This window comes from Pseudophryne corroboree (genome assembly GCF_028390025.1).
Source record: "Pseudophryne corroboree isolate aPseCor3 chromosome 3 unlocalized genomic scaffold, aPseCor3.hap2 SUPER_3_unloc_2, whole genome shotgun sequence".
In the NCBI taxonomy this organism is placed as follows: Eukaryota; Metazoa; Chordata; class Amphibia; order Anura; family Myobatrachidae; genus Pseudophryne; species Pseudophryne corroboree.
In genome coordinates, this window is record NW_026967508.1 from 788,753 (window position 1) to 811,898 (window position 23,146).

The window sequence follows — 23,146 nt, forward strand, 5'->3', positions numbered from 1 at the left end:
ACAATCAATCAGCAGCTCTGATCCTGTCTGCCTGCTCTTCCAGGGGACTGGTTCACTGACAGCTATTATACCTACCTGTCATTCTGTTGTATAGAGATCTCAGTGGTGGGGTTTTTTTCTCCTCTACTGTCTAATGTAAAATAAGACTTGGCCATGCATAAGCAATATGGGTGCGGATCGTTGGGTCAACAGTAACTAGGTCAAAAGTCAGTAGGTCGACCTCTATTGGTCGACAGTAACTAGGTCGACACCTGAATTAGGTCAGCACGGTCATCAGGTCGACGAGTTTTTGTATTTTTAAATGGTGTTGTTTTCTTCATAAAGTGTCCGGGAACCCCAATTAGTGTACCGTGTCCGCTCGCCAATGCTTTGGGCAAGGTGCCTCGCTCTGCTACAGCTGCGCTCGCCACAGGTTACTATTCCCAATCGTAGTCCAAGTGGATTGTAAAGTATGAAAAATAATGAAAAACCCATGTCAACTGTTTCATGTGTTGACCTAATGAGTGTCGGCCTAAGTGTCAACCTAAAAGACCGGATACCAAGCAATATATAATACAAAACAGATTCCAAATACCATTCAAAATATTAGCGCTCCAAATTCCCCTCGCTGCGTCACTCACTAAGCATCTTTTAGAATGGTCCTGGACATGCGAAATCCTGAAAGATAGCTTCACCTACCCTGTCAGCCAAGAAGATCAAACTTTATCAAATGTTTTAGAAGAATTTCAAATTATAGCAGTCATGTATTCCATTTTGTATACATACCATATTCGGGCTATTATTGCCTGCATGGGAGAAGGTATTGGGTTTTGTCAAAGGGAGCAAGATATATAGGGGATCGAAAGGGATAGTGGTTTCAAATAGGTGCGAGAGTAAGGCAGTTACATCCCGCCAAATAACAGCAATACCAAGAACTGCATCTATCTGAGGCGTCAGGGAACATATATGGGGCAGATGTATTAACCTGGAGAAGGCATAAGGAAGTGAAAAACCAGTGATAAGTGCAAGGTGATAATTTACATATTGGAGCCGATTGGCTGGTGCATTTAACAGTTAGGAGCTGATTGGCTGGTGCGTTTATCACCTTGCACTTATCACTGCTTTATCACTTCCTTATGCCTTCTCCAGGTTAATACATCTGCCCCATAGTACCAGCGGTATAACAATTTCTAAACATTACACAGATTAAACTGGAGGCAGTGGGAATGTGGGAAATTTCATCTTCATTTGGATCGCTTGCCACCACACTTGTAATTGAATAGTGGCACTAGCCAAAGTAACAAATATCACAAATATAAAATTTACTCGGAAAAAGAACATCTTCCCAGTGTAATAATAATTTTATTTATATAGCCAACAGGATTCAAGGCGCTGTAAGCACAGTGACTGTCGCACTTGTTTGTGAATAATAGAGCTTGGTAATACCTGAATATTTTGTTATCTAAGTATTGTAGCAATGTTATACTTTGCTTTAAAGACTGATCTACATCCCTATTGTATTTAAAAAAAGAGGAGCACATTTTTATAACATGAAGGAAAATAAAGCAGTGATAAAACAATACTCCATATTCTGTAATATTATCCTTTCCTCCAGTTCATATAAACGGTACAAGAAGGGCTCCGGCTGACATAGAGGGGGCTCCGAGGCATATAAAGGGGCAGTAAGAGGCTTTGACGCATATAAAGGTGCACTAGGGGGCTCCGAGGCATATAAAGAGCCAGTAAGAGGCTCTGAGGCATATAAATGGGCACTAGGGGGCTCCGAGACATATGAAGGGGCATTAGGGGGCTTCGAGGCATATACAGAGGCTATGAAGCATAAACAAGAACATGGTGGTGCATCAAGGCATATAAAGGGTCTCTATGAGGCATCTAAAGGGGTATTAGTGGGCTCTGAGGCATATAACAGGGCATGAGGGGGGCTTTTCCTTACAGTCGTTAGATAATGACCTGAAATCTGACAAACAAAATGGTTGTAAATCTGCTACGGCTTTGGTCACAGATACGGGGCAGGAATCTGAAAATAAAAATGTGATAACCCTAGATAGGTATCAAGAGGTTTCTGATGTGTAAACCCTTTATGAAAAAGGCCTCTGACCTGTGTGTATTTTCCAATGATTAATAAAAATTGATTTATCTGTAAAACATTTCCCACATCCAGAACATGTACAAGGCGGCTAACCTTTGTGAACTCTCTGATGCTGAATAAGACCTGCTTTCTGCTTAAAACGTTTCCCACATTGAAGACACATAAATGGCTTCTCACCTGTGTGTATTCTCTGATGCTGAAGAAGACCTGACTTCTGCTTAAAACCTTTCCCACACTCAGGACATAAAAATGGCTTCTCGCCTGTGTGAGTTCTATGATGCTGAAGAAGACCTGACAGCTGAGTAAAACATCTCCCACACTCAAAGCATGCGTAGGGCTTCTCACCTGTGTGGATTCTTCGATGTTGAGCTATTTCTGATTTCTGTTTGAAACATTTCCCACAATCAGGGCAAAAATAGGGCTTCTCACCTGTGTGAGTTCTAAGATGCTGAATAACACCTGCTTTGTGCCTAAAATATTTCCCGCACTCAGAATATGACAATGAATTTGCACCTTTGTGATACTTTTGATGTCTGACAAGATGTGATTTCAGTGGAAAACATTTCCCACACTTAGAACATGGAAACAGTTTATGTTTTGTATGAGTTGTATCCTGTGTAACAGCAACTGTGTAATATGGGGAACTTTCCTCATTACTAGAGGGATCAGATGATGGAACTGCAGTGTATAGTACTGGACATAACTCTGGGGGGGTGGCGTTTTCTCCCGTAGAATCCTGTGGCATGATGCTATCTTTCGTATCACAGTCTGTAGATAAAGCTAGACGTTTGCCCGTGCTATTGTGTCCACCTGCCGGGGATAGAAGAAACATACATTTCTGAATTGCAACAAAATGTCCAAGCAATCGCTCAATGAAACATTTACAAGTTACAATTCGCGAATGAAGAATTGAGGAATTTGCTATTTTTATTAGCAAATTCGTAAATAATAGCGGTTTATTTTTATGTTAAGAAATGTGTTTGGACAAATTGGTTATTTAGGTCGACACGGAAAAGATAGACAGGTGAAAAGAGTAAAGTCGACACGTGGAAAAGATCGGCATGAAAATAGTTGTCACGGGTAACTGTCGACACAACTTTTTTTTGTGTCATTTTGTTTGGTAAACCCCGTCACCTCAAATTAGTCAATCACTTCGCTCACCATGCTTCAGGCGAGGTGCCTGTTCCCAATTGTAGGCCACGTGGATGGTAGAAAAGGAAAAAGTTGTCACCTTTTGTACCTATGGACCTTAAGCACTGTCAACCTATTAACCAAGTCGACCTAATGGATGTCAACCATATGAGATCGTCCTATTGACTGTCAACCTAATTAGGGTCGGCCTGTCATCTGGATACCAAATATTTTTTTTTATTGAATTGGGATTAAATAAATTAGCTCATAGTCACAAAATTAGTCATTTAAAAATAAATGGATGGATGCTGGGGTCCACATTAGTACCATGGGGTATAGACGGGTCCACTAGGAGCCATTGGCACTTCAAGAGTTTGAGTGTGTGGGCTGGCTCCTTTCTCTATGCCCCCCCTACCAGACTCCGTTTAGAAAATGTGCCCGGAGGAGCCGGTCACAGCTAGGGGAGCTCTCCAGAGTTTCTCTAGTAAAGTTATTTTTTAGAGTTTATTATTTTACAGGGAGGCTGCCGGCAACAGCCTCCCTGCTTCGTGGGACTAAGGGGGGGAGGGGGGAGTAGTGTCCGCCCTGCGGGGTCTGAGCCACTATCTCCGCTGACAGGACACTGAGCTCCTGAGGGGATCAAACGTTCCCTGCCACAGGGGACCGCTCACCCCGACAGCATGCCGCCACCCCTTTACAGAGCCAGAAGATGGCAAGATATGGCGGCACAAGAGTAGGAGCGCAGCGCTGAGCGGCTGTGTATCGGGAAGGGTCAGCGGCACACAGTGTTGGCGCTATGAGGGGCGTCCTGAGCCAGCATCTTAATACCCTACACTGGTCACGGACGCTAAACGGAGAGTGAATGCCCAGGCTAGCGTCAGAATCTGCAGTACACAGACGCTAACCGGAGACTGAATACCCCAGCTAGCGACGGCCAGTATAAAGAATTTGTGCGGCGGGAAGATGAGCCATCTTCAGGAGGCGGAGCTTCTCCTCAGAGCGGACCTAGCAGTGTTCAGTGCCATTTCCCTGCCTGCAGTTGCCGTACACTGGGAGCTGTCCCTCCAGGCAACTCCTGCTATCCTGAGCGGTACCATGGGGTTGCAGATGAGGGAGGGGGGGGGGGGGGGGGGAGGAGAGAGGGCAGAGGCTAAGTAAAATCTGTGTAGTCTATTATGGTACACGGATGGCAATGGTAGTTTATTTGTTCTACTAACCGGAGACTGAATCCTCAGTACACAGACGCTAACCGGGGACTGAATTCCCAGGCTAGCGACGGAATCCTCAGGCCAGTATATAGAAGGTGCGCGGGAAGACGCGCCATCTTCGGACGGCGGGGCTTCTTCTCAGTCCGGTCCCAGCAGAGTTCAGTGCCATTTTCCTATCTGCACCACAGACTGCAGACGGTGATGGAGACGTGCTGGGGGGGGGGCAAGGGGGCGGCACACCTTGCAGGGGGTGCAGCCCATGTTTGAGGCCATTAGAGATATGTTAAATATTGCTGACATGTCACCTGAGCAAGGTTGAGGAGGCTTACTACACTGACAATAAGAAAGCCTCGCTAACCTTCCCTGCGTCTAAAGTATTAAACACTATTTGAAAAATCCTGAGTGTAAGGATTCCAGATCCCCACAAGTGTTCTGGTTACTTTCCCCTTACCTCAGGAGAATAGAAAGAATTGGGAAAAACCCACCCATAGTTGACGCATCTGTGTCCGGACTGTCAAAGAGAGGGTGGTTTTACCTGTCCCGGGATCTGCCGCGTTGAAAGAACCGGCTGATCGCAAGATTGACACTACGCTCAAATCCATATACACGGCTTCGGGGGCGATACTACGGCCTACCATTGCCTGTGCATGGATTTCTAAAGCTATAGTAAAGTGGTCAGGCATGTTACTTGAAAAATTGGTTACAACGGATAAAAGTAACGTTGAATTGTTCTTACGTAACATACAGGATTCTGCGGGATTAACGGTGAAATCCATGAAAGACCTGGGTTCGATGGCTGCAGGAATATCCTCCATGTCTGTCTCAACTTGTAGAGGACTCTGGCTGCGCCAATGATCTGCCGACACGGAATCCAGGAGAGGTGTGGAGACCCTACCCTACACGGGTGTGGTATGAAAGATAGTGTCTTTTTTAGACAGTCAATAGACAGACAGCATATGTTAGACAGACATTAGGTCAACAGAGTCAAAAGGTAGACAGGATCAAACGGTCAACATGAAAAAGATACAGTACAAAAGGACGACAGGGTCAAAAGGTCGACATGGAAATGGTCGACATAAAAAAGGTAGACACCATGTTTTTTGCATTTTTGTGGTTTGTGTGGATAGTTTAGTCATCTGGGACCACCAATTGTAGAAAGGCAGGTTGGATGTGCAACACGCCTTTCAAGAAGGTCTGTATTTCTGGAAGGGAGGCCAATTCCTTCCGAAAGAGAATTGATAAGGCCAAAATTTGTACTTTAATGGAGCCGAACTTTAGGCCCGCATCCACACCAGCTTGCAAAATATAGAGCAACCGTCCCCGCGGAATATCCTCCGTAGGAGCTTTCTTGGATTCACACCAAGACACATATTTTCTCCAAATACGGTGGTAATGCATTGCCGTTACTTCTTTTCTAGCCTGAAGAAGTGTGGGAATGACTTCACTGGGAATACCCTTCTGGGCTAGGATTTGGCGTTCAACCGTCATGCCGTCAAACGCAGCCGTGGTAAGTCTTGATACACGTACGGCCCCTGTTGTAACAGGACCTCTCGAAGAGGAAGAGGCCAGGGATCTTCTATGAGCAACTCCTGAAGATCTGGATACCAGGCCCTCCTAGGCCAGTCTGGAACAATGAGTATCGCCTGAACCCTTGTTCCTCTTATGATCTTTATCACCTTGGAATGAGTGGAAGTGGAGGGAACACACAGACCGACTGAAAACACCCACGGTGTCACCAGGGCGTCCACCTCTATTACTTGAGGGTCCCGCGACCTGGAACAATATCTTTGAAGTTTCTTGTTGAGGCGAAACGTCAACATGTCTATTTGAGGAATTCCCCAATGACTTGACACTTTTGCAAAGACCTCTTGATGAAGGCCCCACTCTCCTGGATGGAGATTGTGTCTGCTGAGGAAGTCTGGTTCCCAGTTGTCTACACCCAAAATGAAGATCGCTGACAGAGCGTTTACATGCCTTTCCGCCCAGCGGAAAACTTTAGTGGCTTCCACCATTTCCGCTCTGCTCTCCGATCCGCCCTGGCGGTTTACGTACGCCACTGCTGTATGTTGTCCGACTGAATTAAGACGGGCAGACCACGAACAAGATGTTCCAGAATGTTTATGTGCAGAAAAGCTTCCTGGCTTGACCACTTTTCCTGGAAATTCGTTTCTCCCTGAATGACTGCTCCCCAGCCCTGGAGACTTGCATCCATGGACACCAGGATGCCGAACCTTCGTCCCTCTAGGAGGTGAGAACTGAGCAGCCACCACAGGAAAGAAATTCTGGTCCTGGAAGATAAGATTATTTTCCGGTGCATGTGCAGGTGAGATCCGGACCACATGTCCAATTGGTCCCGCTAAAAAACACTCTGGCAGTTAACCTGCTCACTGAATGTAGGCCGCAACCCCCTTTTTTCATCAATGAAACGTATTGATGGCTTGACACTGTTGTAGATCTGACCCGACTCTGGATTTTCAGAGCTCTTTCCATTGGAAAAAACAAACTCTCAACAGTTCTGTATCTAACATTTTTCCCAATGCTGACAACCGCGTCGTTGGGCTCAACTGTGATTCTGGTAAGTTCAGGAGCCAACCACCTTGTTGAAGATCCGTCAGGGATAAAACAACGTTTTGCACCACTTGTTTCTTGCCCTCTCCGTACGCAGGAGAGCGTCCCAGTACAGAGTAATAATGCTTTTACTATTAAAAGGAAATCATCATACCGCCATCACTCCGATGAACTGGCACTGACAATCCTGAATAGCAAACCCAGGTAAGCCTAATGCAGAAGAACCGTATTTAGACCCTCTTTCTCCTTTAACAGATTGGAGATCCCTACCCCGAGAGATTCCATCTTGTAGTTCAACTTCTTAAGTAGAAATTGTTTGGAATTGTTCTGACCAGGCCTTTCGGCCTCAGAAGCACGAAAAAGCTTTTTTTTTTTTTTTTTTTTTAGTGACTGGGACAGCAGCGCAATGACCTGATCCTGACCTAGTATGGCGTCGCATACTACCTCCCCATCCAGAGGAGATTTTGAAAAATCAGTGAGGGGAATCATCTGGAAACTCCAGTATGTCCCCCTTTGGACTCTATTCTTAAACTCACTGGTCCATGTCCGTTCAAGGACTGACTGAAGAGTATTAGACGTGGTCCCACAGGTGTGGCCTCCCGCAAGATAGTCCCAGCAACACGCGGTGGATGTGGTGGAAACAGAGGATGATTTCTGCTTCTGCGAACTTGAAAAGGCTGCTGACCTCTTACCTCTTTCACCTTCCTGTACCTGCAAAGAAAGGGAAATCCGTATCCATTCGGTCGAAATGACTGCATCCTACAAAAATGCGTCACCAACCGTTGTGAGGGAACATAGGTCAAGAAGGTAGACTTACTAGTGGTATCTGCCGAGATCAACTTAACAAAGCCATCCCCAAACCAGGTTTCACCTTCATAGGGAAGATACTCCAGTTCTTCTCGGAGTCAGCCTCAGCATTCCATTGGTGAATCCACAACGCCCTCCTAGTCGAGGCTGCCATGGAAGTGGCCCGCGAAAACAAGAGTCCTATATCCCTTGTAGTCGCACGGCAGTATGCTGCAATGATATAGACATGACTCTATTTAAGTTGCATACAACTACTCCCCCATGCGCATGTAATGCCAGTATAATCAACGTACATGCGGACACACAATTGGAGTATCACATATCTTCCTGCATACAATCCTTTGTGACAGGGCCCCGTGCAGAACAGGGAGTGACTCTCACCTTCTATCCATTGACAAGAAAAAACTTTACCTCAGCATTCATTATAAATATCTCTATACACATATATACATACATATATACCTTCCAATGCACCTATACACACATATCTATCTATATATACACACACACACACACACACACACTATAACTATAACTATATATATATATATATATATATATATAAATATATATAAAATAAGATTTTACTCACCGGTAAATCTATTTCTCGTAGTCCGTAGTGGATGCTGGGACTCCGTAAGGACCATGGGGAATAGCGGGCTCCGCAGAAGACTGGGCACATCTAAGAAAGATTTAGGACTACCTGGTGTGCACTGGCTCCTCCCACTATGACCATCCTCCAGACCTCAGTTAGGATACTGTGCCCGGAAGAGCTGACACAATAGGGAAGGATTTTGACTCCAGGGTAAGACTCATACCAGCCACACCAATCACACCGTATAACTCGTGATAGTATACCCAGTTAACAGTATGAACAAAACCGAGCCTCTCAACAGATGGCTCAACAAGAACCCGTTTAGTTAACAATAACTATATACAAGTAATGCAGACAATCCGCACTTGGGACGGGCGCCCAGCATCCACTACGGACTACGAGAAATAGATTTACCGGTGAGTAAAATCTTATTTTCTCTGACGTCCTAAGTGGATGCTGGGACTCCGTAAGGACCATGGGGATTATACCAATGCTCCCAAACGGGCGGGAGAGTGCGGATGACTCTGCAGCACCGAATGAGAGAACTCAAGGTCCTCCTCAGCCAGGGTATCAAATTTGTAGAATTTTGCAAATGTGTTTTCCCCTGACCAAGTAGCAGCTCGGCAAAGTTGTAAAGCCGAGACCCCCATGGACAGCCGCCCGAGATGAGCCCATCTTGTTGGGTGCATACAGGATAAATAGCGACTCAGTTTTCCTGACTCCAGCCGTCCTGGAAACATAAATTTTCAAGGCCCTGACTACGTCCAGTAACTTGGAATCCTCCAAGTCCCTAGTAGCCGCAGGCACTACAATAGGTTGGTTCAAGTGTAAAGCTGACACCACCTTAGGGAGAAACTGGGGACGAGTCCTCAATTCCGCCCTATCCATATTGAAAATCAGATAGGGGCTTTTACATGACAAAGCCGCCAATTCTGATACACGCCTGGCCGAAGCCAAGGCCAATAACATGACCACTTTCCACGTGAGATATTTTAGATCCACGGTTTTAAGTGGCTCAAACCAATGTGATTTTAGGAAACTCAACACCACGTTGAGATCCCAAGGTGCCACTGGAGGCACAAAAGGGGGCTGAATATGCAGCACTCCTTTTACAAATGTCTGAACTTCAGGTAGTGAAGCTAGTTCTTTCTGGAAGAAAATTGACAGAGCCGAGATCTGTACCTTAATGGAGCCTAATTTTAGGCCCATAGTCACTCCTGCTTGCAAGAAGTGTAGAAATCGACCCAGTTGAAATTCCTCTGTTGGGGCCTTTCTGGCCTCACACCAAGCAACATATTTTCGCCATATGCGGTGAAAATGTTTTGCAGTTACGTCTTTCCTGGCTTTAATCAGCGTAGGAATGACTTCCTCCGGGAATGCCCTTTTCCTTTAGGATCCGGCGTTCAACCGCCATGCCGTCAAACGCAGCCGCGGTAAGTCTTGGAACAGACAGGGCCCCTGCTGCAGCAGGTCCTGTCTGAGCGGCAGAGGCCATGGGTCCTCTGAGATTAACTCTTGAAGTTCCGGGTATCAAGACCTTCTTGGCCAATCCGGTACAATGAGTATAGTTCTTACTCCTCTTTTCCTTATTATCCTCAACACCTGGGGTATGAGAGGAAGAGGAGGGAACACATAAACCGACCGGTACACCCATGGTGTGACTAGAGCGTCCACAGCTATCGCCTGAGGGTCCCTTGACCTGGCGCAATATTTTCCTAGTTTTTTGTTTAGGCGGGACGCCATCATGTCCACCTGTGGCTTTTCCCAATGGTTTACTATCTGTTGGAAAACTTCTGGATGAAGTCCCCACTCTCCCGGGTGGAGGTCGTGTCTGCTGAGGAAGTCCGCTTCCCAGTTGTCCACTCCCGGAATGAACACTGCTGACAGTGCTAACACGTGATTTTCCGCCCATCAGAGAATCCTTGTGGCTTCTGCCATCGCCGCCCTGCTTCTTGTGCCGCCCTGTCGGTTTACATGGGCGACCGCGGTGATGTTGTCTGACTGGATCAGAACCGGTTGGTTTTGAAGCAGGGCCTTTGCCTGACTCAGGGCATTGTAAATGGCCCTCAGTTCCAGAACATTTATGTGTAGGGAAATCTCCTGACTTTTCCAAAGTTCTTGGAAGTTTCTTCCCAGCGTGACTGCCCCCCAGCCCCGAAGGCTGGCATCCGTTGTCACCAGGACCCAGTCCTGTATGCCGAATCTGCGGCCCTCCACGAGATGAGCACTCTGCAGCCACCACAAGAGAGACACCCTGGTCCTTGGAGACAGGGTTATCAGCCGATGCATTTGAAGATGCGATCCGGACCATTGGTCCAAAAGGTCCCACTGAAATATTCTGGCATGGAACCTGCCGAATGGGATTGCTTCGTAGGAAGCCACCATCTTTCCCAGGACTCGCGTGCAGTGATGCACCGACACCTGTTTTGTTTTTAGGAGGCCTCCGACTAGAGACGACAGCTCCTTGGCTTTCTCCTCTGGGAGAAACACTTTTTTCTGGACTGTGTCCAGAATCATTCCCAGGAACAGTAGTCGTGTCGCAGGAACCAGCTGTGACTTTGGAATATTCAGAATCCAACCATGCTGGAGTAGCACCTCCTGAGAGTGCTACGCCCACTAACAACTGCTCTCTGGATCTCGCTTTTATCAGGAGATCGTCCAAGTATGGGATAATTAAAACTCCCTTTTTTCGCAGGAGTATCATCATTTCGGCCATTACCTTGGTAAACACCCTCAGTGCCGTGGACAGGCCAAACGGCAACGTCTGGAATTGGTAATGACAATCCTGTACCACAAATCTGAGGTACTCCTGGTGAGGATGGTAAATGGGGACATGCAGGTAAGCATCCTTGATGTCCGGAGATACCATGTAATCCCCCTCTTCCAGGCTTGCAATAACCGCCCTGAGCGATTCCATCTTGAACCTGAATTTCTTTATATATGTGTTCAAGGATTTTAAATTTAAAATGGGTCTCACCGAACCGTCCGGTTTCGGTACCACAAACATTGTGGAATAGTAACCCCGTCCTTGTTGAAGTAGGGGTACTTTGACTATCACCTGCTGGGAATACAGCTTGTGAATGGCCTCTAACACAGCCTCCCTGTCTGAGGGAGTCGTTGGTAAGGCAGATTTGAGGAAACGGCGGGGGGGTAATGTCTCGAATTCCAGCTTGTACCTCTGAGATACCACTTGAAGGATCCAGGGATCTACCTGTGAGCGAGCCCACTGATTGCTGAAGTTTTTGAGACGGGCCCCCACCGTACCTGGCACCGCCTGTGGAGCCCCACCATCATGCGGCGGACTTGGAAGAAGAAGCGGGGGAGGACTTTTGCTCCTGGGAACCTGCTGTTTGTTGCAGCCTTTTTCCCCTACCTCTGCCTCTAGACAGAAAAGACCCTCCTTTTCCACGCTTGTTTTTCTGGGTCCGAAAGGACTGCACCTGATAAAATGGCGCCTTCTTAGGCTGTGAGGGGACATGGGGTAAAAATGCTGATTTCCCAGACGTTGCTGTGGAAACTAGGTCCGAGAGACCATCCCCGAACAACTCCTCACCCTTGTAAGGCAAAACTTCCATGTGCCCCTGTCCACTGCCGGGTCCATAACCTTCTCCTGGCAGAAATGGACAGTGCACTGATTTTAGATGCCAGCCGGCAAATATCCCTCTGTGCATCTCTTATGTAAAAGACCGGGTCTTTAATATGCTCTATGTTAAGCAATATAGTGTCCCTGTCTAGGGTGTCAATGTTTTCTGACAGGGATTCTGACCACGCAGCTGCAGCACTGCACATCCAGGCTGAAGCAATAGCTGGTCGCAGTATAACACCAGTGTGTGTATATATAGCCTTCAGGAGAGCCTCCTGCTTTCTATCCGCAGGTTCCTTTAGGACGGCCGTATCCAGGGACGGTAGTGCCACCTTTTTTGATAGACGTGTAAGCGCTTTATCCACCCTAGGTGGTGTTTCCCAACGTGACCTATCCTCTGGCGGGAAAGGGTACGCCATTAGTAATTTCTTTGAAATCACCAATTTTCTATCGGGGGAAGCCCACGCTACCTCACACACCTCATTTAATTCTTCAGAAGGGGGAAAAACTACAGGTAGTTTTTTTCTCCCCAAACATAATACCCTTTTTTGTGGTACCTGGGGTTACATCAGAAATGTGTAAATAATTTTTCATTGCCTCAATCATATAACGAGTGGCCCTAGTGGACATTACATTTGCGTCATCGTCGTCGACACTGGTATCAGTATCCGTGTCGACATCCGTGTCTGCCATCTGAGGTAGCGGGCGCTTTAGAGCCCTGGATGGCCTTTGAGACGCCTGGGCAGGCACGAGCTGAGAAGCCGGCTGTCCCGCATTTGGCATGTCGTCAAATTTTTTATGTAAGGAGTCGACTCTTTCGCGTAATTCCTTCCACAAGTCCATCCACTCAGGTGTCTGCCCCGCAGGGGGTGACATCACATTTACAGGCATTTGCTCCTCCTCCACATCAGCCTCCTCATCAAACATGTCGACACAGCCGTAACGACACACCGCACACACACAGGGAATGCTCTGATAGAAGACAGGACCCCACAAAAGCCCTTTGGGGAGACAGAGTGAGAGTATGCCAGCACACACCAGAGCGCTATATAATACAGGGATTAACTAAATTATATCCCCTTATAGCTGCTGTATATGTATATTGCGCCTAAATTTAGTGCCCTCACTCTCTTTTTTACCCTTTCTGTAGTGTAGTCTGCAGGGGAGAGTCAGGGAGACGTCCTTTCAGAGCTGTGAGGAAGAAATGGCGCCAGTGTGCTGAGGGAGATAGCTCCGCCCCTTTTTCGGCTGACTTTTCTCCCGCTGTTTTTTGTATTCTGGCAGGGGTAATTATCACATATATAGCCCCTGGGGCTATATATTGTGATATATTTGCCAGCCAAGGTGTATTTATTGCTGCTCAGGGCGCCCCCCCCTAGCGCCCTGCACCCTCAGTGACCGAAGTGTGAAGTGTGTATGAGGAGCAATGGCGCACAGCTGCAGTGCTGTGCGCTACCTTGGAGAAGACTGATGTCTTCAGCCGCCGATTTTCCGGACTCTTCTTGCTTCTGGCTCTGTAAGGGGGCCGGCGGCGCGGCTCCGGGACCGAACATCAATGGCCGGTTCCATGCGGTCGATCCCTCTGGAGCTAATGGTGTCCAGTAGCCTAAGAAGCCCAAACTACCCACAGTTAGGTAGGTTCGCTTCTTCTCCCCTTAGTCCCTCGTTGCAGTGAGTCTGTTCCCAGCAGGTCTCACTGTAAAATAAAAAACCTAAATTATACTTTCTATCTAGGAGCTCAGGAGAGCCCCTAGTGTGCATCCAGCTCGAGCCGGGCACAGGATTCTAACTGAGGTCTGGAGGAGGGTCATAGTGGGAGGAGCCAGTGCACACCAGCTAGTCCTAAATCTTTTTAGATATGCCCAGTCTCCTGCGGAGCCCGCTATTCCCCATTGTCCTTACGGAGTCCCAGCATCCACTTAGGACGTCAGAGAAATATATACACACACACACACATATACATATCTAATACGTATACGTATTTTTTGTCAGGAACAGCAAGGTCCCTAGTGACGTTAATATTCTAATGTGTATGAACAGGTACTGAATGCCAATTTTTGAGGATCTGATCAGGAAACATTATGGTCGACCTAAGAAAGATTATTTGAATCGATCTCAGGGAGTAGTAACTGGGCAAAATAAAATTTTTGCGACCCTGAGGGGTCTGAGCGAAATCCATTCCATGAATATGACTCCCTCCATAAATATTATCACGTCTGTGATCGTGCCACAGACCTATATAATCACGCTATACATACATATTACATATAGATATAGCTCTATCTGATATGCATCACATTATCATGTCCATATCCACCCAGTCAGATATTGTTGGTGCCAACAGAGACATCCCCCTCGTCTGTGTCTCCCATATAGTTTTCCTCTACTTACATGTTGACATATTTACATGTTCCAAGTACCATTAGGAGTCGACAGTACCGACATAGTCATTCCCTTTGTGGCAGAGCCCTCAGCCTCAAATATGCCGACACACGTGTACCAAACACCCACAGACATCGCACTGGCTATAAGGGATAGGCCCCAGTACATTCTGTCATGGAAACACAGAAGGAGTTTACCAGCTCATTTCCCCCAGCACCAGCGCACTTCAGTCCCGCTCAAATCTTTATACTGGCGGGGGGTCTATATTTAGTGCCTAGGCACTTTTAATATACTTATTAGCCAGTTTAAAAACTTCAGTGTTCATGCTGCCCAGGGCGCCCGCCCTGCACCCTGCCAGTGCCGCTGTGTGTGTGGAAGCATGGAGCGCAGCGCGACAGCTGCGCGGTACCTCAACACTGAAGTCTTCTGTCGTCACTCAAGTCTTCTTCTCTTCTATTACTCACCCGGCTTCTTTCTTCTGGCTTCTGTGAGGGGTATGACGGCGCGGCTCCGGGAACAAGCAGCTAGGCGCACCAAGTGATCGGACCCTCTGGAGCTAATGGTGTCCAGTAGCCAAAGAAGCAGAGCCTTTGAACTCACAGAAGTAGGTCTGCTTCTCTCCGCTCAGTCCCACGAAGCAGGGAGCCTGTAGCCAGCAGGTCTCCCTGAAAATAATAAACCTAACAAAAGTCTTTCCAGAGAAACTCAGTAGAGCTCCGCTGTGTGTGACCAGTCTCACCGGGCACAGAATCTAAACTGGAGTCTGGAGGAGAGGCATAGAGGGAGGAGCCAGTTCACACCCAAAGTCTTAAATTGTGCCTATGTCTCCTGAGGATCCCGTCTATACCCCATGGATCTTGAAGCATCCCCAGCATCCTCTAGCACGTATGAGAAAGTAACATATTAAAGAAGAAAATTAAGAAAAATCACAAGGCATGGCTAAATCTCTGAGTCTATGGCATGCAAAATCATGCCATACATGGCGGGATAAAGCAAAGATGTATGTGGACACATCTGTATATATAAGACCATGACGCACCTAGCCTCCCAGGGTACAGAATATAGTAATAGCAATAAGTGTGATACAGGGGAAGGAAATCCACACAGCAGCTACAGGCACACTCAGTCACAGGTACAATGCAGAAGTTATTTCAGATTATATATATATATCACAAGTACAATGCAGAAGTTATTTCAGATCATATATATATATATATATACATACACACACACACACACACACACACACAAACATATATAGATATAACAATGCACAGTAGATACTGGCTGTATGTGTCAGAATACTTGTACTAAATATTCAGGTAGAAGTACCCTTGTTATTAACTAACACTGTCTAAAATGACATGTAGAATACTTAAGTGACTGTAAATGCACAGCGCTGATGAGGCAGGCGGATTTACAGTGGAGACATTGGGCCTAATTTGGATCTGATCGCTCGCTAGCTAGTTTTGCAGCGCTGCGACCAGATAGACGTCGCCTATAGGGGAGTGTATTTTAGCTTTGCAAGTGTGCGAACGCGTGTGCAGCCACCCTGTACAAAAAACAGTTTGTGCAGTTTCTGAGTAGGACTGACCTTACTCAGCCGCTGCGATCACTTCAGCCTGTTCGAGCCCGATGTCAGACACCCGCCCTGCAAACGCTTGGACACGCCTGCGTTTTTCCAATCACTCACAGAAAACGGTCGGTTGCCACCCACAAATGCCTTCATCCTGTCAATCTCCTTGCGATTGGCTGTACAAATGGATTCTTTGTTAAAACCATTGCTCAGCAATGATCTATATGACGCACGTGCGCATTGCGGTGCATACGCATGTGCAATAGGGACCTGATTGCTGCGCAGCGAAAAATGTTAGCGAGCGAACAGATCTGAATTAGGCCCATTGCCCTGCAGGCCCGGAGATCAGACCAGCTACTTGTGTAAAGATGGCGCCAAAATCTCTGTCAGGGAGTGAGGGGAAGTGAATTGCAGCCCCAGGGCGGGAACACCAGCAGTAGATGGCGCCCGGAGTTGGGGGAGGGGCTACAGGTCAGCGCCTTATCCACTCTGCTGGTCCTCACCACCGGATACTGTGGAGCCTATGTAAAACGGATTTATTAAAATCCGACCTGTGCTCCCTGCCCTGGTGGATATAGTGGGGTCCCTGTGCAGTACAGTGTCCACGCCAGCGGCGCAGTCCTTCTCCTAGGACCGCGATTTACCTGGGGGACCTTCTTACCTCCTCCCTGATGTGCAGCCATGCGATCCTGGAGAGGCAGTGTGTACCTGTGGACCGGTGAGCCTCTGCTGCATGTACCTGGGAACCGGCTGGGGGAGTATGCAGCGCTGCTAGGGAGGTGATGGAGCTGCAGCACAGCATGTCATAATGACATAGAAAGTGCTGCGGCCCTTGAAGTCTTCCAAAAAAAGCTCTTTTCAGGGCTGCCTAGCACAGCCTCTCCGTTAAGTGACCTGCTATGCAGGCACCAACGTACAAACTGAGCTCCTGTGCACAGACGTGGGGTTATAGAGGAGGCCATGCAATGCATCCTGGGAACACAGTCAAAGCTTTAGCCTGTTGGTTCCTCGAATCAAGATCCAACTCTACACCCCAATTTATTCCCTGTGGAATCCCAGTGTACCCCGCTGCAGAAATAGGAGATACACCAAAGAGTGTGGGGAGGAGACTGGTCAGATCTCTGGGCTGGTAACACACAGTGACATGATGTGAGGGGGAGAGTAGGAGTATAATAGGGGCTGATGGCTCCTGATGTATGAGATACACCACAGTGTGTGAGGAGGAGACTGGTCAGATCTCTGGGCTGGTAAATTACAGTGACATGATGTGAGGGGGAGAGCAGGAGAATAATAAGAGCTGATGGCTCCTGATGTATGAGATACACCCGAGAGTGTGGGGAGGAGACTGGTCAGATCTCTGGGCTGGTAACACACAGTGACATGATGTGTGGGGGAGAGCAGGAGTATAACAGGGGCTGATGGCTCCTGATGTATGAGATACACCAGAGAGTGTGGGGAGGAGACTGGTCAGATCCCTGGGCTGGTAACACACAGTGACATGATGTGAGGGGGAGAGCAGGAGTATAATAGCAGCTGATGGCTCCTGACTCCCCCACTGGGCAGATAATTTGTCTCTAGTGACAGAGGAGAGTGTAGGATAAGAGATTGCTGTAGTGACAGAACAAGGAGAATATGTGATTCTGTGCTTAGTGATTATTACTCACCTGTGCTGATACCTGTATGAATTGCCTCCTTCTCACACTGCTGATCACTCCACACATAGATCTCTTCTTCTATATTTTCGACTTTAATATTAATGAGATCTTCAGCCTAAATAGCCCCATAATGTCCAATGAATTGACAAAAAAAAAATCAGTGCATAAGAAACTAACGTTTGTACAGATCATATAGCGTAAACACACTTTATTATTTTGCAAGACCATCAATGCCACCTACCTGACCATCATGTGGGACACTGTGATTCTCCTCTGTATGATCCTGGGAATAAAGAGGACGGGGACATCTCTCTGGGGTATTCCTGTTACTGGCCCCATCTGAAGGAGACACACAGTGACTGAGTACATTGTATATATGTGATTATCAGATGATGTGTATCTAGGTGGCCCCATAGCTGCTCTCTCCATTACACTACATGATAGTCTCCTCTTACCCGGTGATGTGAGGGGCCGGTGATTCTCCATCATCACGTCCTTGTACATACCCCTGTGTTCCTCTATATACTCCCACTCCTCCATGGAGAAATAGACGGTGACATCCTCACACCTTATAGGAACCTGACACACACAATGAAACAGTCATCACCCAGGCACATCCCCCGGTGTTACTGTATAATGGCCTATTCCCAGCAGTCACCTCTCCAGTCATCACCCAGACACATCCCCTGGTGTTACTGTATAATGTCCCATTCCCAGCAGCCACATCTCCAGTCAACACCCAGACACATCCCCTGGTGTTACTGTATAATGTCCCATTCCCAGCAGTCACCTCTCCAGTCATCCCCCAGACACATCCCCCGGTGTTACTGTATAATGTCCCATTCCCAGCAGCCACCTCTCCAGTCATCACCCAGACACATCCCCCGGTGTTACTGTATAATGTCCCATTCCCAGCAGTCACCTCTCCAGTCATCACCCAGACACATCCCCTGGTGTTACTGTATAATGTCCCATTCCCAGCAGTCACCTCTCCAGACACATCCCCTGGTGTTACTGTATAATGTCCCATTCCCAGCAGTCACCCCTCCAGTCATCACCCAGACACATCCCCTGGTGTTACTGTATAATACCCCATTCCCAGCAGTCACCTCTCCAGACACATCCCCTGGTGTTACTGTATAATGTCCCATTCCCAGCAGTCACCCCTCCAGTCATCACCCAGACACATCCCCTGGTGTTACTGTATAATGTCCCATTCCCAGCAGTCACCTCTCCAGACACATCCCCTGGTGTTACTGTATAATGTCCCATTCCCAGCAGTCACCCCTCCAGTCATCACCCAGACACATCCCCTGATGTCACTGTATAATGCCCCATTCCCAGCAGTCACCTCTCCAGTCATCACCCAGACACATCCCCTGGTGTTACTGTATAATGTCCCATTTCCAGCAGCCACCTCTCCAGTCATCACCCAGACACATCCCCCGCTGTTACTGTATAATGTCCCATTCCCAGCAGCCACCTCTCCAGTCATCACCCAGACACATCCCCCTGTGTTACTGTATAATGTCCCATTCCCAGCAGTCACCTCTCCAGACACATCCCCTGGTGTTACTGTATAATGTCCCATTCCCAGCAGTCACCCCTCCAGTCATCACCCAGACACATCCCCTGGTGTTACTGTATAATACCCCATTCCCAGCAGTCACCTCTCCAGTCATCACCCAGACACATCCCCTGATGTCACTGTATAATGCCCCATTCCCAGCAGTCGCCTCTCCAGTCATCACCCAGACACATCCCCTGGTGTTACTGTATAATGTCCCATTCCCAGCAGCCACCTCTCCAGTCATCACCCAGACACATCCCCTGGTGTTACTGTATAATGTCCCATTCCCAGCAGTCACATCTCCAGTCATCACCCAGACACAACCCCTGGTGTTACTGTATAATGTCCCATTCCCAGCAGTCACCTCTCCAGTCATCACCCAGACACATCCCCTGGTGTTACTGTATAATGTCCCATTCCCAGCAGTCACCTCTCCAGTCATCACCCAGACACATCCCCTGGTGTTACTGTATAATGTCCCATTCCCAGCAGTCACCTCTCCAGTCATCATCCAGACACATCCCCCGGTGTTACTGTATAATGTCCCATTCCCAGCAGTCACCTCTCCTGTCATCACCCAGACACGTCCCCCGGTGTTACTGTATAATGTCCCATTCCCAGCAGTCACCTCTCCAGTCATCACCCAGACACATCCCCTGGTGTTACTGTATAATGTCCCATTCCCAGCAGTCACCTCTCCAGTCATCATCCAGACACATCCCCTGGTGTTACTGTATAATGCCCCATTCCCAGCAGTCACCTCTCCAGTCATCACCCAGACACATCCCCTGGTGTTACTGTATAATGTCCCATTCCCAGCAGCCACCTCTCCAGTCATCACCCAGACACATCCCCCTGTGTTACTGTATAATGTCCCATTCCCAGCAGTCACCTCTCCAGTCATCACCCAGACATATCCCCTGGTGTTACTGTATAATGTCCCATTCCCAGCAGTCACCTTTCCAGTCATCACCCAGACATATCTCCTGGTGTTACTGTATAATGTCCCATTCCCAGCAGTCACCTCTCCAGTCATCACCCAGACACATCCCCTGGTGTTACTGTATAATGTCCCATTCCCAGCAGTCACCTCTCCAGTCATCACCCAGACACATCCCCTGGTGTTACTGTATAATGTCCCATTCCCAGCAGTCACCTCTCCACTCATCACCCAGACACATCCCCTGGTGTTACTGTATAATGTCCCATTCCCAGCAGTCACCTCTCCAGTCATCACCCAGACACATCCCCTGGTGTTACTGTATATTGTCCCATTCCCAGCAGTCACCTCTCCAGTCATCACCCAGACACATCTCCTGGTGTTACTGTGTAATGTCCTATTCCCAGCAGTCACCTCTCCAGTCATCACCCAGACACATCCCCTGGTGTTACTGTATAATGTCCCATTCCCAGCAGTCACCTCTCCAGTCATCACCCAGACACATCACCTGGTGTTACTGTATAATGCCCCATTCCCAGCAGTCACCTCTCCAGTCATCACCCAGACACATCCCCTGGTGTTACTGTATAATGCCCCATTCCCAGCAGTCACCTCTCCAGTCATCACCCAGACACATCCCCTGGTGTTACTGTATAATGTCCCATTCCCAGCAGTCACCTCTCCAGTCATCACCCAGACACATCCCCTGGTGTTACTGTATAATGTCCCATTCCCAGCAGTCACCTCTCCAGTCATCACCCAGACACATCTCCTGGTGTTACTGTGTAATGTCCTATTCCCAGCAGTCACCTCTCCAGTCATCACCCAGACACATCCCCTGGTGTTACTGTATAATGTCCCATTCCCAGCAGTCACCTCTCCAGTCATCACCCAGACACACCCCCTGGTGTTACTGTATAATGTCCCATTCCCAGCAGTCACCTCTCCAGTCATCACCCAGACACATCCCCTGGTGTTACTGTATAATGCCCCATTCCCAGCAGTCACCTCTCCAGTCATCACCCAGACACATCACCTGGTGTTACTGTATAATGCCCCATTCCCAGCAGTCACCTCTCCAGTCAGCATCTGAATGATCTTGTTGGTGAGTTCCAGGATCTTCTGGTCATTGTGTTTCTCATCTGTCAGTGAGTGAGGTGGAGGCACCGTGATGTGGCTCTTGGTCCTGCTCAGTCCTCCTGACACACGGCGACTGCTGCTGCGTGTCACACGTTTACCATATGACTTCACTACTGTGTAATCCTGTGTATTAAAGTGAAGTGAATTCAGCACAAGATGTATATACCTGTCACTGGTTCACAAATAAGACCCAATATACAGTTATAATTATATACTTTGAAATTCTGGCCTCAGAAAGTCAGACAATGTTTTAGGACATCAAACACTAACACAACTTTTTACACACAAGAGAATAATCAGAACAGGGTTAAATGAAGAAGCCCATGACATCACAGACCTTTTCTGAAGGCGAGGAATGGGGAAGGGGGAGTCTATATCTATGGCTGTGTGCCTATTCCAGAATGTATAGGCTGGATGCACCTGTGAAGAAGGACAGTGACACTGTGCCTTGACAAGGTGAGGAACGTAAAGACGTTTTTGTGATAAACCATTGTCTCGCAGTATCAACCAGCGCAAGGATAAATATCATCCAAGTGCACGACTACTAAATAATACGAAAGATAACTAAAAATTTAATTGATGAAAGTTTGAAACCTCTCAGGTGCGTAACAGATTCTGAGGGGTCTCACAAGGTATTTATAGTGCCCGTCCCCTCAATATGGAAAGCTGTTTTTGAACTCATCTCCTTCTTAGAGTATTTGTTAAGGTCCCATCAATGACAGGTCTTAGAGTCTGGCCCCTATTCCAAACCAGGAGGTCCACATTGGCAGTAGAGGATCATCTTCCCCCTTTGGTATACAATTTGCAATCAGTGACCCTGAATCTGTGTCCATTACTGGGGAACAGGTCCCGCCGCTGCTGGTTTTCCAGTTACAGTCAAAAAAAATAATAATAAAAAAAAATATTTGGTGCCTGGAATGTTAGTATTGATTTTGGTTATATTGGGCGTGCTAATTCCAAATACGAAATCAGTTTTTCTCTATCAGCTATACTTTTTGCGCATGCGACCATCAGTCTGAGCAGGACGTCATTCGTCCTGGTTGTCAGAAACTTTCTGGGCAACCACAAAGCTCAAAACTATGCTGAGCTAGTAAAACAACATGCTCATTAATTTCAGAGACCTTGGATGTAATATGAGCATAAAAGTTAATTACTTACACAGCCACTTGGACCGTTTCCCAGAAAATTTGGGTGATATGAGCGAAGAGCAAGGGGAAAGATCTCACCAGGACATTAAAACAATGGGGGTCATTCCGAGTTGATCGATCGTTAGCAGTTTTTCGTTGCCGTGCAAACGCTAAGGCGCCGCCCTCTGGGAGTGTATATTAGCTGTGCAATAGTGCGATCGCTTCCATCGCAGAACGGCTACAAACAAAAAAAAATTGTGCATTTTTAGAGTTTGCCCAATACCTACTCAGCGCTTGCGATCACTTCAGATCATTCAGTTCCGGATTTGACGTCACAAACACGCCCTGTGTTCACCCAGCCACACCTGCGTTTTTCCTGGCACACCTGCGTATTTCTGAACACTCCCTGAAAACGGTCAGTTGACACTCAGAAACGCCCACTTTCTGTCAATCACTCTGCGGAGACCATTGCGACTGAAAAGCATCCCTAGACCTTGTGTGAAACTACATCGGCCGTTGTGAAATTAGGTCGCACATGGGCAGAAGTGCCTTTTTTGCATCATCGCTGCGCACATCAACTCGGAATGACCCCCAATGGAAGATCGCTACCAGGGACGATCGCAGTCTGAAGCCCTTTGTGGTGTGCGCACCCTGGGAGCCCAGTGAGATGCTTTAAGCTTTTCAGGGCTGCAATCACCTCTGCCTGATTGATAGGCAGAGGCGGGCGAGAGGGGGTGTGCCAACGGCGTTAAAATGCCATTGGCACGGGCGAGTC

The 23,146-nt window shown here is 47.7% G+C and overlaps 1 protein-coding gene across 2 annotated transcripts in view; it reads right to left on the minus strand.

The window, feature by feature from the left end:
- Window positions 1-1,321: 1,321 nt before the first annotated feature.
- LOC134983638 (oocyte zinc finger protein XlCOF7.1-like) overlaps window positions 1,322-23,146 on the minus strand; it is a 33,594-nt gene continuing 11,769 nt past the window's right edge. For both annotated transcript variants that reach the window (XM_063949322.1, XM_063949321.1), the window contains 5 exons: window positions 21,179-21,367; window positions 18,050-18,173; window positions 17,836-17,933; window positions 17,604-17,709; window positions 1,322-2,899 (listed from right to left, as the gene is read on the minus strand). In XM_063949322.1, coding sequence (XP_063805392.1) covers window positions 2,178-2,899; window positions 17,604-17,709; window positions 17,836-17,933; window positions 18,050-18,173; window positions 21,179-21,367 — 1,239 coding nt within the window. In that variant the 3' untranslated portion in view covers window positions 1,322-2,177. The remainder of the gene's footprint in view (window positions 2,900-17,603; window positions 17,710-17,835; window positions 17,934-18,049; window positions 18,174-21,178; window positions 21,368-23,146) is intronic.